Source organism: Blastomyces dermatitidis (genome assembly GCF_000003525.1).
Source record: "Blastomyces dermatitidis ER-3 genomic scaffold supercont1.6, whole genome shotgun sequence".
Lineage (NCBI taxonomy): Eukaryota > Fungi > Ascomycota > Eurotiomycetes > Onygenales > Ajellomycetaceae > Blastomyces > Blastomyces dermatitidis.
Window position 1 is genome coordinate 3,557,069 of NW_025544779.1, and position 17,848 is coordinate 3,574,916.

Sequence of the window (17,848 nt, forward strand, 5' to 3'; positions counted from 1 at the left end):
TCATAGTAATCTATATACAATCTGAGATCTTCATTCTTCTTCTTTACAAATATCACAGAGACTTCTGCAGAGATCTGTGAAGATTAGATAAAGTTATTCTTCAGATTCTTCTTTATATAGATTTGTAAGATCTCTGTCTCATAGTGAGAGAGCTTATAGATTAATTCTCAGAAGAGTTTCTACTCTTCTATTAAATCTATTATCAGATTCTTCTTATAAAGAGAAGAAAGCTCAGCTGTCTTTACTGAGCAGAATATCTCTGTGAGATCTCAGTATTTCTCTGATATCTAAAGCTCAGTTTTCATGACTGTGAGATTCTCAGACACTTATAAAGTCATTATATAGATAGACTTATCTTCTCTAATTAACTCTACAGTATCAACTGATTCTATCTTTATAAGTAAGTCTATTAATACTGATTAGAAGTATAAACCTGACTCATAGATAGCTATGTATAAATTATGTCTTTAAAGTTATACAAGTCTCAAGTACATATTATCTGTGATGTTTATAATAATCACAGTTTCTATAAATCTTCTTCAGATTTCAGAGAGATCTTGTAATTCAAAGATGATTCTTATAAGTCTCTCAGTTCTCAGATCTGAGTTCTCACATTCTGCTTATTATAAGAGTAGATTCTCAGTTTTCATCTTTCAGCTTATTCACTCTGTGTGCTTTAAAGACACTACAGTGATCTGAGATTCTGAGTTTATTAATACTTTTCATGCTTGCAGAGCAGCAGTATCACAGCACAGTCTCTTCTTATAAGTAAGTATTTTCATCAGAGAAGTAACAGATTCAGATATCAGTTTCAAGACTCTTAAGAAGACTGTTACTGACTCTGTTCATAACTTCTCAAATTTCTATTTTAATTTATCTGAACAGTTTATATGAAGATATTCTGATTTAAAGCAGATGAAGTAAAGTCTCTTTTTCTTAATCTCTCTGTTATACACTCTGTTCATAGAAGCTTATGAAGCTCTTTCTTTCTACTCAGTAGTCAGATATAAATCTCTCTATATCTTATCATCTTTTTCTAACAAATCTGTTCTCTGTTATTTTAACTCTTACAGAGTCAGTCAGTGATTTACTCTTCACAGATCTGTGACTCTCACAGTGATTCATAAGCAGTGAATAAGAGTCATCAGTTTCTTCAGAGTTAAGAGTTTAAAGTCTTACTTAATAAGTTTATTCTGTATATTTTTATTCAGTTTCTTTATAAATATCATCATTCAGATCTTATTTCAGAGCTCTGTTTTCACAGATTTCAGTTTATATCATAATTTTATAAAGTGCTGTGAGTAGTCTTTATCAGATTTCTCATCTCTTTTTCTAATATTAATAATTGCAGTTCAGATATTCTCTGTTTAGCTTATAAAGTCTTTCAACTTATTCTCTAAATTAATCTTAAGAACAGAGCAGTAGAATCTCTTATAATCATTCTCTAGATAATTCAGTCAGTTCTTGACTTCAGTGTAATAAAGATCTGTTATTATATAGATAACAGCTTCTTCATCTTTCATGTTACACAGTCAGACTTATAAGTTAATTTTAAATACAAACTTATAAAAGCTTTTATAGATTGTGATTTAATAAGTGATCTTAAGTAATTACAGCTTAAGAAAGTTTCTTTTTAATTTATATGTATCTCTGAAGATCATGTCTAGAGACTCAGTTCAAGAATGTTTACAGATAGTAAGTATTTCTTATAAAAAAATAGCTTAATTCTGTAGAAGATGCTTAAGAATATTCTTTACTAAGATTAATTCATTCATGAGTTCAGAGAGTTTCTATATCACAGATGCAGAGAATAATATTCTATGAGTGATTGATAAGTTCTCTGAGACTTCTTTTATAAGAGCTATTCATAGTTCAGATGACTGCTTCTGAGTGTCTGCAGTAGAGTTCACAGGGATTAAAGTATACAAGTTTCTAGTTGTTTCAGTCATAATAAGCAGTTACTGACTGACTAAGCTTGAAATGTAAGAATAAGTGCTCGCAGGCGATTATTTGAGTGTTTGCAGCTTGATGTGATATGTACTGTTAACTACTAGAAGTATTCATAATAGAAAGATAAAATGTATAATAGTATTCAAGCTGAGTTATGAATAGTATTCGCGAACTCCAGTCTATATAGTTGTGTGTAGTCAAGGGCCGCTAGCTCTATTGATTACGTGAGAGATAGAAATAGAGATAAAGAATCCGCGAGAAGCGGGATTTCTTACATAATTATTATGAGAATATCACAGATATAATACTTAGTATACTAAGAAGATTGTATAAGATACATAGTAACTCTTATATATATTTCAGTAGAAGAAAAATAAATCACTGACTTCTTTAATAAGAAGTCAGCATCTAGCTATTCTATATAAATAATGAGCAGATACTCTTCTCTCATTTCATAAGTGAGAATAGCTGAAGTGATACCTTAGCAGCATCTCACTGCTAAGAAAGAGTAATCTGCTGACCTTGTATAAAAGTGAGGTTCTTATATTTATTAATTAGATCTTTCTATGATATATCTGAATGATGTCATAGAGTGGTTGAAAACCAGTTTGAACAGAATGAAATCATCCGCATGAAAGTGATGAGCCGTGTGAAACCGCAACAGAGCCTTGACGCGGCCGGGAGCGTTATTATTATTATTATTCTTCAATTATAGATGTATGTAGTCAGAGACTATGACATCTACCTGAGAACTAAAAGTTCTCAGGGTTTTTCCTATATCTATACAGTTAACTATTATACATTCATCGATTTCAGATATGCAAAATCAGAAAATTCCAGCTCAGAATACAAAAACTGTTTACAAATTGCAGTATTTTAACATCTTCTGATACTTTGAAATCATTTGACATGATAAAAGAAAAGAGGACACAGTCTTAAAGATAGACACATTAAATAGATAGATAGAAAAGAATAGAAAGAAAAAGATAAAGTAAAATAATGAGAGACTGTAATGAAATAAATTATTAAAAGATAGTATATAGCTGTTTTAACAGACTATATCTGATTAATTTTCTCCTCTTCATATTCAGATATTTCTGAATTCAGTCATTTCTTGTAGCTGCTTGAGTTTCTGATAGAAAGTCTATTAAGTATTTAATTCCTGTCTCAGTTGAGAATAAGAATCTTATATTTAATTGATTTAAATCATACTTCTCTTTCAATCTGACTCTGAGACTATTGTATAATGCACAGTGTATTACAATATACTCAGAATTCTCATTTGCATTGCAGAATGAGCATTCTATTGAATCAAATCTATCATTAAATCTTTGTATATAAGATTTAAAATAGTCATATTCTAATTTCAGCTGTATTATAGATGAGAATATTTTCTTTTTACATTTAATTGAACAAGATTTTCACTTGAGTTTTGTTTCAAATCTTGAATAATGTATACTCTTCTTTTATTTCTGCCAGCTTTCATTTCACTTGTCTAAACAAGATTCTTTTATTTTTCTCTTTATAAAAGATCAGAATACAATTTTTTGAACAGATCTGCTTAATTCTAAACCTTTTTTTACAGCTGAATCAGTCAATTCATTATCATGAATATTCATATAAGCAGGAACTCAGTGTAGATGAATTATCAGCTTTAATATTCTTCTCTTTTGAATTTTTAAAATGAAGTTTAAGATCAGTTCAAGATTCATTTGATCATTATGAATCTGACTATTTCTAAGTCTTTTTAAAGCAGCTTGACTATCAGAGAATATTCATATCTCTTTCAAACTATTTTCTCTTTTATAAGATTTTATTTCAATAAGTTTGAAAGCTTTCACTATTACAAATAATTCAGTATCAAAGACTTCAGATTCACAGCCTAAATTTCAGAAATCTGAGATAAAATTAATGTTATCTTCAGTATAAGCAATGCCTGCATCTAATCTATTCAAATTCTCATTTTTTAAGTCATCTGAATAAATCAGAATAGAGTCTTTTATATTGATTGTGGAAATTCTCTTCAAATGCTGTTCATATTCTTTCTCTTTAGATAGTTCACTTATTTATAAGTCTATAAGAGATTCAAGCTTTTCTCTTCAGAGAGATAACTTCTCATGATTAACTTTTTCAACATTTAAAGAAGAAAATTGATTTTTAATCAGTGAGTATAGTCTGTACAGTTGAGAAGACATTTTCTTTGAAGAATTATTTTTATTTCAATCAAGAAATCTATTTCAATTCAGTTCATTTTCAGAGTTAACTGATGAAAATGAGAAAGAGACTCTTTCTCTGATTATATAATTTGAGCTCATCTTTATAACTCTCAGAGCATAGTTCATACAGGCCTTTTCAAATCTAATAGCAGAAGGAGGAATTGAAGCTTCAATTTCCATTGCTTTAATAGAAGATGATTTGAATGCTCTCAGAATTCTTCTCAAAGCTCTGTTTTGCAAACTTTGAAAGAGTTCAGTGAAATTTCCTTGATTATTTCATCAAACTTGAACTTCATAATCAGCTAATGAGATAATACAGGCTATATATAACTGTCTCATAGCCTGGAAGAATAGACCTCTCTCTGTATTTAATAGTCTGATAATGTTATTCAATAGTCTTTCTGCCTTGACAGTTCTTTGTTAAATATGATATTTAAAATTCAACTTAGAGTTTAATTATACTTCTAATCATTTGACATTTAAACTGGGTTTAATCTCTCTATTTAAAAGAGTTAGAGATAGTTCTTTCTCATTGAATCTAGAAAAGAAATGAATTAACTCAGTTTTATTCATATTAAATTGAATTTGATTGATATCTACTCTGACAAGGATTTTCTTTGCATCTTTTTCAATCACTTTCAAATTCTCTTTGATAGTTTTTGAGCTGTAAACTAGACCAATATCATCTACATAACTTGGAGATTGCACTATTTTCATATTTCTATCTTTGAATAGATATGCAGTGTATATTGCAAATAAAATGAGTGAGATTGGAGATTCTTGCGGCACTTCTATTTTTATCTCAGTCTTGTCTTGTTTCATTCCATCAAAGAAAAGTTGTATGAACGGCCGGGAGCGTGACAGTCAGTCTAGTTACAAGACACTGTAATCTTCAGTGTATTCTCTTATCAAAACTCTGACTTCTTATAGAATTTAATAATTTAAAAGATATTTGCATCTGTTATATAATAAAACTAAACATAGATATCAGAAAATATCAATGTGTGACGGGCTGCGCCCGATCAATTATATAGACTATTCTGTTACACTTAACAGATTTCTACCACTTCATTCTCGAATGCGTACACTCCGATTCTCAGCCATTCTCAATCACTGATTCTCAGTCACTATAAACACGTATAAACACATATGCTCTGATTCTCAGTCATTCTCAATCACTGATTCTCAGCTGCTATGAATGCATATAAATATTCACTTCAATTACTGATTCTTGTGCTTTCTCTTTCTTTTTCTTTCTTAACATTTTTCTCTTTATTATATAAGTTCTATTTATTATACTGATCTATTCAGTGTAGATCTCTTACACTAGAAAAACATTCATTATCTTCTTATTAGAAATGATTATTCATATATTATCTTCTCATTAGAAATAATTATCTATTGAGAGATATTTGAATATGTAATAACATGTAAGAAAGAGAAACACAGTTAAGCAGACACTGAGTTCTTAAATAGAAGCTTACTTATCAGTCACTCTGACTCTGTAATAAGATTTTATAAGAGAATGTCAGTAAAAGAACTGAGAGTTCTAACACTCAGATGTATAAGATACTCATATAATTACACTTCTTCAGATTTCACAGATATTACATATTTAATAAATGACATAATCATGTCTAATGATAATATGAAAGAACTCTTGAATATAAGCATAGAAGTGACATCACAGTGACTTTAAGCAATGTTAAAATTACAACAGTAATAGATAGCAGATATACATACAACTTAATAACTTTAATATAAGAAAATTTAACAATTAATTTAACAGAGAACTTATACAACTTCAGTATCTACAGAACTAAATATAAAAGTGTTGAAAGAATGATTAAATACTTTTATATATTTTAATACTTCTGATCTCACTCTCTACTTATCATAAAGAATGAAAATGCTTAGCCCTGGTAGCCGAATGGTTAATGCGGCCACCCGGTAGCATCTTGGCGTGGGAAACCAAGGCGCGTGGGTTCGAAACCCGCAGGGGGATACATTAAATCCGGAACTCAAGCATCTCAGGTTTCTAATAAATACAGAGGTGTACAAATCGCTTCAATGAATTGCTCTATGTTTCTGAGCTGAGAAGTTATTATCGCATGTATCTAATTGTCACTTCTTTGTATTTTTCTATGTTCTTGTTATCTTGATGTGATCTTAACACCTGTATTTTCCTCCTGTATAATCAACACTTGACCTGTATTTAACATCACGCAAGGACTCATTATAAGCTCCGCTTGCATATGAGTATAATGAAAGAATAATAATAATAATAATAATAATGAAAATGCTTATAAAACTGAGTATAGATGAAGATATTATCAGTTCATTAATCAATTAAGATTAATATATTAATGAATAATTGAAGAATTGCATGAAATAGAAGTTTTATTCATGAATAAAAGCATGTAAACTTACATTGTGAATGCCTGATAATATTATCAAATATCTTAATATTCTGTTTCAAGACACTGTCATATAACAGAAAGTATTAGATTGATTACAGAGTATCTAACAGAGAAATACTTCTCTTATAACATTCATTTCTAACTTTGACACTTAAATCTTAGAAGCAGATAATCAATCTTGAGAGAATTGAATAAAGATCAGCATGCTTAAGAAAATATTGTCTTTTAAACTCTTACAGACTCTTATAAGTGTAAATAAAGATCTAACTTATAAAGGCTTCTGCACACAGCTCTGAACATTGAATGACTGTCTTATCAAGCTTAAGAGTATAAAGAACAGTGGCAGAAGATATTACATCTCAATCACTTATATATCTACATCTGTGCTGAAGAATAATAACAATGATGCAGATACTATGAACTGAGTAGACTCAAATATTTACACATAAGCAAGAGTCTTCACTGTTTAAACAGACTTCTAAGTCTCTGAGATCACTTCTGAAGAAGTCACTAATTAATGTCAATATAAGATATGTATCAACTGTAACTGATCAGAACACATTACTTTCAACTGCTGATTAATCTATATATCTTCTCATTCAAGAGAAAGATCAGTGTCTTCTCACTCAAAGAATGAATCAGTGCCTGTTCATGTAAATCACATTACAGTGAAGAAAGATTCAGAAGATAACTATGAAAACACTCTGATAAAACAGGGAAAAGATTAACTTCTATTCAAATTCACAAACAGAAGCTTGAAGAGATCAGATGATAATAATTTAAAGAGAAAATGACAATGAATATGATTCTTGTATCTACTGTGATTAATAATATATATAATATGAAAGTCATGATAGACAGTGATCTATGCTACTATACAATGATTAAATCTTCAGTTGTAAGACATTATAACCTTCAGTATATTCTCTTATCAAAATCTCAACTCCTTGCAGAATTTAATAATTCAAAAGATGTTTGCATCTGTTATATAATAAAACTAAATATAGATGTTAAAGAATATTAGCATGAAGATATCTATGTATATGAAGTTGATAATCTTGATTATAATCTTATATTAGAACTTATCTAACTATCTGAATAAGACATCTTATTGAACACTTGAAACAGAAGTTTAATATTCTTTAACAATGATAGAGTTCATGAAGATGATATTCACAAGATTATGAATCTGACACAGATCTCTGTCAACACCTATGAAATACTCAGAAAAAGAAGTTGCTGAAAGAATTGCTGATAACAGGTCTATATATCAATCTATTTCATCAGTCTGACTGATATTAAAAAGGCTCTAGAAAAGTTATTCTGTGCTACAATAACAGATTCTTGTATGAAACTCTCTCAACAATATTATGACTATCTAGATATCTTTTAACAAGATAATAATGTTATAAATTTACCTCTCTTATGAGGTTCAGAAGTGAATCACAGTATCAAGTTAGAAAGAAAGAATGATAAGAACTCTGAACTATTATAAGACTCTCTTTATAACATGTTCTAAGATGAACTTCTTCTTCTTCAAAAGACACTTAATAATCTGTTAAATAAGAGATTTATATGTATTAGCAATTTCTCTGCTGCAGCTTCTATTCTCTTTGCAAAGAAATCAGATAAAGAACTCTGATTCTGTGTAGATTATTGAGAATTGAATAGATTAATTAAGAAAGATCACTATTCTTTATCTCTGATTAATGAAACTCTACCTTGCATTGAACAAGCTCAATGATTTATAAAACTAGATATCATCACTGCATTTCATAGAATCTGTATTACTGAAGAAGATGAATGACTTACAGTGTTCTGAACATATTATAATCTCTTTGAATGAATGATTACTCTCTTTGAACTGACTAATACCTCTAGTATATTTCAAAAGTATATTAACTGAGCACTTCAGAATTTCCTTAATGAATTCATATCTGTATATCTCAATGATATTCTCATCTTCACTGATAAGTTCAGAAAAGAATATCAAGAATATATGTGAAGAGTATTACAATGATTACAAGAAGCAGAACTATCAATAGATATTAATAAGTGTGATTTTGAAGTCAAGAGTATTAAATATCTGAGTTATATTATAGAAGCTGATAAGAGGATTTGAATGAATTCTGAGAAAGTCTCTGTCATTCTTGAATAAGAAGCTTCATATACTGTGAAAGATATATAAAGCTTCATTGAATTTACTAACTTCTATCAGTAATTTATATGAAACTTCTCAGATATTGTAAGATTACTTACAGAACTTATCAAGAAGAACTCAGTATTTCAGTGATCAGTAAACACTGAAGCTGCATTTATATAAATGAAGAAGATGTTCATTAATATCTCTCTGCTTATAACATTTGATTCTGATTATAAAACAGTTATTGAAGCTGATTTCTCTGACTATATTATAAAAGAAGCTATATTGTAATATGATAATAAAGATATCTTATAATTATACATCTTTGTAAGAGGCCTACGCCGAATAGATCAGTATAATATTAATAGGTCTTATATAATAAAGATAAAAATGTTAGAGAAGGAAAGAAAGAGAAAATGTGAGAATCAGTGATCAAGATGAATATTTATACATGTATGTAATGATGTACACGGTGAAGCTTCAGAGCGGAAGAATATACGCGCGTTTATAGCAGCTGAGAATTGATGATCAAGCATAGCTGAGAATCAGAGTGTATGCATTTATAACAGCTGAAGATCAGTGATTGAGAATGACTGTAAATCAGAGTATACATGTTCAAGAATGAAGTGATTGAAATCTGTGAAGTGTAACAGAATAGTCTATATAATTAATTGAGCACAGCTCATCACATTAGCTCCTCTCTTTCAGAAGCAGTTCTTATCAGTCAAGAACTGCTGTTTCAGATAATACAGAACTCAGAGTTCAGATCAGTTAATTATAACTGACTCATTTCACAAGATATTATCAGTTACAGCTGTGAGATCTCTCATTGACAATATTCTCAATCTCTCACTTAAGCTCATTATCTTCTTCTATAATGCCTAGCAGCTGTTAGTTAGAAGTCAGTTAAGAAGAGAATAAGTTAGTGACAGTGCAGCAGAGTAAGCTTGTATAAAATATATTATAAATCTCTGATAATGTGTTAAAATGATAGTTGTGACTATCTAGAACTTCTATCACTTTATACCTGATATAACAGTAATCTAGTGTATGAGATGAATGTGTGATTTATATATTCTTAAGATTTAATCATATTAGATCTTCTATCTTATATTGTTTGATAAGATCTCAGTGAATATTAATTTAATTCTCTTAATCTTGTTTCACAGTTATCATGAAGATCTCTGCTCAATCATGAACATCTCAGAGCTTTATTACTATATTATCAGTGATTTAAATTGAACTGTGAGAATTCAGTGTGAACTGTGTGATCTCTAGAAGATTTAATACTTTCATGTGATATCTGTGTGTAAGAAAGAATGAGCTTATATCTATTGAAACAGCATTCTGACTGTTAATAGTGACCTCTGTATATAGAAGAAGATTATATCAATCATCTTATAAGTGATTGTAGAACTTATAAAAATAATTCTTTATAGTCTGCATTATTCATTCTGATGCATTATCAGTCTTGAGATGATAGATAGTTGACAGACAGTGTATAATCTTGAGAACTTGACAGATTCTAGTTCAGAGAGTGCTTATGAATTAATAACTCTGATCTGATACTATAAATCTTGATAATTCATATATCTGATAGAACAGACTCTGTAGAAAAGCTTCAGTGACTTATTTAGTATTCATCTTATTACAAGGTTTTAATATTATATCTTTGCTTAATTAATTCATGATGATCAGAATGTTTCTACAATTCTTACTCTTAGATAGATTAATAGTGAAGTTAATTACTACATCTTATCAGATTCTATCAGAAATATTAAGTGATTTTAATAGATCTTTTCTACAGTTCTTTTATAAGATAACAGAAGAACAGTGATTACAGTTTCAGATAAAGCATCTGATACTGTTTAATATCTCAGATCAGTAGAACTATCAGAAGATTATTCTATACAGTTATTCACAGTCTGAATAACTGATTATATATGAATTATACATCTCTTGTATTATCTGAGTGTATAAGAGTTCAGAGTGAGAAACTCAGTGTTATTCACAGAATTATAGAGTGTTATTATCATTGATTAAATATTCTGAAATATCAATTCTTATACATAGTTCTGAGAGAAATCAGAGTACTTCTTAATATACTACTTCAGTGAGAGTCTGAAGAAGTTCATCTGCCTGAGCTGCTATATATCACAGTTCATTCAGTGTAGAGAAAGTAAAGATATCAATGACAGTTCTAACTGAAGAAGTATGTATAGTTCTAATCAGAGAAGTATGTATAGTGTTATGAACTGTTTCATCTTGATTAACTAGTATCTTTGAGTTCAAGAGCTGATGCTCTTGATTTATTCAGTGAGTATCTATTACATCAGATAGCATATCTTACTCTTATTATGAGAAGACATCTGTCATTGAGTTCTGACTGTCAGAATGATAGTGTATTGTAAAATGAAAGCAGCTTAAGAACTCAGATTATTATATCTATCATTCAGTGAGTTTATAGATAGTTATGAAGTATTTAAGATTCTTATGATCTGTGACTATCTTAAATTCAGAGATACTTTGAAGTTCAGAGTCTTATTCTTCTAAACAGTGTATAATTGTAAGAAGTTCCTTGTCATAGATCTCATAATTGCATTCAGCAGAACTCAGTTTCTTAGATATGAAGACACATGATTATAGAACATCTTCATCATTATATTATAATATCACTTCTTGTATTATATAGTCAGAGAAATCAGCTTCAACAACTATCTTACAATCAGAATTAAATATTATCAGTAGAGAGATATTAATAAACATCTTCTTTATCTGTGTAAATACAGCTTCAGCATTCACTGATTATTGAAATACTGAGTCTTTCTTAGTGAGATCTGTAAGTAATCTTATAATATCTGAGAAGTTTTGTATAAATTACTGATAAAAGTTAGCAAATCTGATGAAGCTTTGTATATCTTTCACAGTACACAGAGCTTCTTATTCAAGAATGGCAGAGACTTTCTCAGAATTCATTCAAATTCCCTTATCAGCTTCTATAATAAAACTCAGATACTTAGTACTCTTGACTTTAAAATCACACTTATCAATATCTATCAGTAGTTCTGCTTCTTATAGTCATTGTAATATCTTTCACACATATTCTTAATATTCTTTTCTGAATTCATCAGTGAAGATGAGAATGTTATCTAGATAAGTAGATACAAACTTATCAAGAAAATCTCAGAGTACTCAGTTAATATACTTCTGAAATGTACTAAGAGTATTAGTCAGTTCAAAGAGTGTGACTATTTATTCAAAGAGATTATAATGTGTTTGAAATACTGTAAGTCATTCATCTTCTTCAGTAATACAAATCTTATGAAACACAGTAATAATATCTAGTTTTATAAATTATTAAGCTTATCTGATTCATGCTAGAGTTTTATTGATGAGAGATAAGAGATATCAATCTTTCTTTGTCAATCTGTTCAGATCTCAGTAGTTCACACAGAATCAGAGTTCTTCACCTGATTTCTTTATAAAGAAAATAGAGACTGCAGTGAAAGAGTTACTAATTTGTATAAATTCTTTATTCAACAGATCATTGAGTGTCTTTTAAAGAAGAAGAACTTCATCTCAGAACATGTTATAAAGAGAGTCTCATAATAATTCAGAGTTCTTATTATTCTTTTTCTCTAACTTGATACTGTGATTCACTTCAGAATCTTATAAGAGAAGTATATTTGTAATATTATCTTATCAGAAGATATCTAGATATTCATGATATTATTAAGAGAGTTTTGTACAGGAATTTATTGTTATAACATAAGATAACTTTTCTAGAGCCTTTTTGATATCAGTCAGACTGACAGAATAGATTGACACATGATTCTGCTATTAGTGACTCTGTTGATGATTTTGATGATAACTTCTTTTTCTGAGTATTTTATAAGCATTGGCAGAGATCTGTGTAAGGTTCATAGTCTTGTAAATATCATCTTCATGAATTCTATCATTATTAGAGAATATCAAGCTTCTGTTTCAAGTATTCAGTAAGATGTCTTGTTCAGATAGTCAGACAAGTTCTAATATAAGATTATAATTAAGATTATCAACTTTATATGTATAGATATCTTCATATTGATATTCTTTCACATCTATACTTAGTTTCATCATGTAATGAGTACAAACATCTTTCAGATTATCAAATTCTGCAAGAAGTCAGAGTTTTGATAAAGAGATACACTGAAGATTATGATATCTTATAACTAAAGATTTTATCATTGCATAGTAACATAGACTGCTGTCTATTATAACTTTCATATTATACATGTTATTAATCACAGTAGATACAAGAATTATATTCATTGTCATCTTCTCTTTAAATTATTATCATCTAATCTCTTCAAGCTTCTGTTTGTGAATTTGAATAGAAGCTAATCTTTTCTCTGTTTCACTGAGACATTCTTATAGTTATCTTCTGAATCTTTCTTCACTATAATGTGATTAGCATGAACAGGCACTGATCTTTCTCTCAAGTGTGAAGACACATAGATTAATCAGCAGTTGAAAGCAATGTGTTCTGATTGATTACAGTTGATATATACTTCACATTGACATCAATCAGTGACTTCTTCAGAAGTGATCCCAGGAACTCAGAAGTCTATTTGAATAGTAGAAACTCTTGCTTATGTATAAATATTTAAATCTATTCAGTTCATGATATCTGTATCATTGTTATTCTTCAGTGCAGGTGTATAAGTGACTGAGATGTAATATCTTCTACCACTGTTCTGTATACTCTTGAGCTTAGTAAGATGATTATTCAATGTTCAGAGCTGTGTGCAGAAGCTTTCATAAGTCTGATCTTTATCTACACTTATAAAAGTCTGTAAGAGTTCAAAAGTCAATATCTTCTTAAGCATGCTAATCTTTATTCAATTCTCTCAAGATTAATTATCTACTTCTAGAATCTTGATATTGAAGTCAGAAATGAATATTATAAGAGAAGTATTTCTCTGTTAAGTACTCTGTAATTAATCTAATACTTTCTGTTATATGACAGTGTCTTAGAACAGAATATCAAGATATTTCATAATATTATCAGATGTTCATAACAGTGATAATACTGATTCACATACTTTTATTTATGAATGAAACTTCTGTTTCACACAATTCTTCAATTATTCATTAATATATCAATCTTGATTAATTAATGAACTGATGAAATCTTCATCTATACTCAGTTTCACAAGCATTTTCATTCTTTATAATGAGTAGAGAGTGAGATTGAAAGCATTGAAATATATAAGAGTATCTAAGTGCTCTTTCAGCACTTTTGTATTTGATTCTATAAATGTTGAAATTGTATGAGTTAATCATTGAATCTCTTCATATTGAAGTTATTGAGTTGTATGCATATCAGCTATTTATTATTATTGTAATTTCAATATTGCTCAGAGTCACTGTGGCATCATATCTATACTCACATTCAAGAGTTTCATATTATTATTAGACATGGTTATATCAATCATCAGATGTGTAATCATATTCTCATATGTCTGAGTGTCAGAACTCTCAGGTCTTTTACTGATATTCTCTTATAAGATCTTATTATGAGATCAGAGTGACTGATGAGCAAGCTTCTATCTGAGAACTCAGTGTTTACTTAACTGTTTAACTGTTTCTCTATTTCTTACACATTGTTATGTGTTTGAATATCTCTTAATGAATAATCATTTCTAATGAGAAGATAATGCATGAATAATCATTTTCTAATAAGAAAATAATGAACATTTTTATAGTGTAAGAGACCTACACTGAATAGATCAGTATAATATTGATAGATCTTATATAATAAAGATAAAAATGTTAGAGAAGAAAAGAAAGAGAAAGTGTGAGAATCAGTGATCAAGATAAATATTTATACACATATGTAGTGATGTACACAGTGGAGCTTCGGGGTGGAAGAATATACACATGTTTGTAGCAGCTGAGAATCAGTGATTGAGAATGGCTGAGAATCAGAGTGTATGTGTTTATAGCAGCTGAAGATCGGTGATTGAGAATGGCCACGAATCAGAGCATACATGTTCAAGAATGAAGTGATTGAAATCTGTAAAGTGTAACAGAATAGTCTATATGATTGATCGGGCGCAGCCCGCCATAATCTTCATGTTTAAGAAACTGAGTCTCACTGAATACAATTATGAGATCTATGATAAGAAACTTCTTACAATTATATACTATCTAAGAATGAGACTCTGAACTTCAAAGCATCTCTGAATTTGAGATAATCAAAGATCATAAAAATCTTAAGTACTTTATAACTATCTGTAAACTTACTGAATAATAGATACAATAATCTGAGTTCTTAAGCTGCTTTCATTTTATAATACACTACTGCTCTGACAGTCAGAACTTAAACATAGATACTATTTCATAATGAGAGTAAGATATATCTTTCAATATAACAGATATCTGTTGAATGAACTGAGAGCATCAGCTCTTAAATTTGAAGATATTGATTGATCAAGATAGAATAACTTATAACACTATATATATTTCTCTGATTAGAACACTCTCTCTCTAAACTGACACTGATACTGATATCTTCACTTCTTCTACACTGAATGAACTGTGATATACAGCAGCTCAGACTAATGAACTTCTTCAGACTCTTACTAAAGCAGTATATCAAGAAACACTCTGATTTCTCTCAGAACTATGTATAAGAACTGATATCTCAGAATATTCAATCAATGATAATAACACTTTATAATTTTATAAATAATACTGAATCTCTCACTTCAAATCCTTATACATCTGAATAATGTAAGAGATGTATAATTTGTATATAACTAATTATTCAGACTGTGAATAACTGTATTAAATAATCTCTTAAGAATTCTACTGATCTGAGATATTAAACAGCATCAGACATTTTATCTGAAACTACAACTATTGTTCTTTTATCATCTTATGAAAGAACTGTAGAAAAGACCTACTAAAATCACTTAATATTTCTAATAGAATCTGATAAGATATGATAATTAACTTCACTGTTAATCTCTCTAAGAGTAAGAGTTATAGAAACATTCTGATTATTATGAATTAATTAAGCAAAGATGTAATATTGAAATCTTATAATAAGATAAATACTGAATAAGTTACTAAAGCTTTTCTACAGAGCTCATTCTATTAGATGCATGAATTGCTGAAATCTATAGTATTGAATTAAGACTGTCAATTTGTGAGTACTCTCTGAACAAGAATCTGTCAAGTTCTCAAGATTATACACTGTCTATTAACTACTTATCACTCTGAGACTGATGATGCATCAGAATAAACAATTCAGACTGTAAAGAATTATCTCTATAAGTTCTGTAATCACTTATAAGATAATTGACATGATCTGCTTCTACACACAGAGATTATTATCAATGAATGAGATACTGTTTCAACAGATATAAGTCTGTTCTTTCTTACACATAATTATCACATAAAGATGTTGAATCTTCTAGAGATTACACAGTTCACACTGAACCTCTGCAGTCTGATTAAGATCACTGATAATATAGTAATAAAGCTCTGAAATATCTGTGACTGAGCAGAGATCTTCATGACAACTGTGAAACAAGATTAAGAGAATTAAATCAATATTCACTGAGATCTCACTGAATAATATAAGATAGAAGACTTGATATGATTGAATCTTAAGAATATATAAATCACATGTTCATCTTGTACACTAGATTACTATCATATCAAGTATAAAGTAATAGAAGTTCTAGATAGTCACAACTACTGTCTTAATATATTATCAGAAATTCATAATGTCTTTCACATAAGCTTACTCTGTCATGCTGTCACTGACTCATTCTCTTCTCAACTGACTTTTAACTGACAGCTGTCAGACATCATAGAAGAAGATAATTGTAACATGGCGGAACCGAAGCGGTGGCTAGTCAGCGGCATCATGTAGGAGTAGTTGTTTAAGAAGTCATATGAGTGGGCTTGACTATCTTGCTTGAATAGCGAGCTCATAGGCTACAAGGTTATTGCGAGGATATCACAGATATGGTACTTAGTATACTAAGAAGATTGTATGAGACATGCAGTAACTCTCATATATATTCTCATAGAAGAAAAACAAATCACTGGCTTCTTTAATGAGGAGTCAGCATCTAGCTATTCTATATAGACAATGAGTGAATACTCTTCTCTCATTCCATGAGTGAGAATAGCTGGAGCGATACCTCAGCAGCACCTCATTATCAAGGAAGAGTAATCTGCTAACCTTGTATAGAAGTGAGGTTCTCATACTCATCAATCAGATCTTTCTATGATATATCTGAATGATGTCATAGAGCAGTTGAAAACCAGTTCAGACAGAATGCAGAATGAATAAAATCATCTGCATGAAAGTGATGAGTCATGTGAAACTGCAACAGAGTCTTGGCATGACTAGAAGCATGACAATGCTCTTCTCTTTAAGAGTATAGTCTCTATGCTCTCAAGATTATCAGATTAGAAATTATCTTTGTTATATAGCAATAGTTGCCAACTGATTGACAGTGTGTGTGCTGTGTATGACATAAAGATGAGTTTTTCTGCTGACTGTGTAGGTCTTTCTTTTCTCATCTTCATTCAAATCAAATGTGTGGTAAGTGGGTTTCTTATATATTAATTTGAAATGTGGAAAAATGTAGTTAACAAGTGACTTGCAGATCTTTCAACATATTCTGTTCTATATATGAAATTCCCTGCAAAAGTGATGTGTTTTAGAGGCAAAGCTAACAGTAGTGACAGGATTTTTTCAAAAGATCTCTCTCTCTGTGACACATTTTTCTCCCTTCTCTCTCATCTGCAATAGTGAGTGCATGGGAGTATCATCCTTGAAGAACAGTAGAGGGCTTATTCTGACATTTTCTAGTGGGTAACAAATGTCTTTGTGGTGCAGCAGCGGCCTCTGTGACTGTCAAGAAAGCCAGGTTGAAGGCAGAGGCAGTGGTGTCAATGAGCTGTGAGAGCACTGCTTTCATTGTCACACCTCCTTCTCCTTCTACTTCTTTTGTGGCCGCGGCGGTAGTCACTGTGCCTTGCAGTGAGGTGTTGTTTCTTCTGCTGATCAGTTCATCTATGTCTGGTCTGTCTCTTGCCCTCTTCACTGCCAT

The 17,848-nt window shown here is 30.0% G+C and overlaps 1 protein-coding gene and 1 pseudogene across 2 annotated transcripts; one reads left to right on the forward strand and one right to left on the reverse strand.

Annotated features, from left to right (window-relative positions):
- Positions 1 to 6,082: 6,082 nt before the first annotated feature.
- BDCG_17281 lies at positions 6,083 to 6,171 on the forward strand (annotated as a pseudogene). Its single transcript has one exon. The product of its transcript is annotated as a tRNA-OTHER (tRNA).
- An 11,392-nt stretch (positions 6,172 to 17,563) lies between these two features.
- Positions 17,564 to 17,848, reverse strand: BDCG_17282 (uncharacterized protein; the record flags this gene model as incomplete). The annotated part of the gene is made up of 1 exon (XM_045426424.1): positions 17,564 to 17,848. The coding sequence occupies one exon, from the start codon at positions 17,846 to 17,848 to the stop codon at positions 17,564 to 17,566; it is 285 nt and encodes a 94-aa protein (XP_045281632.1).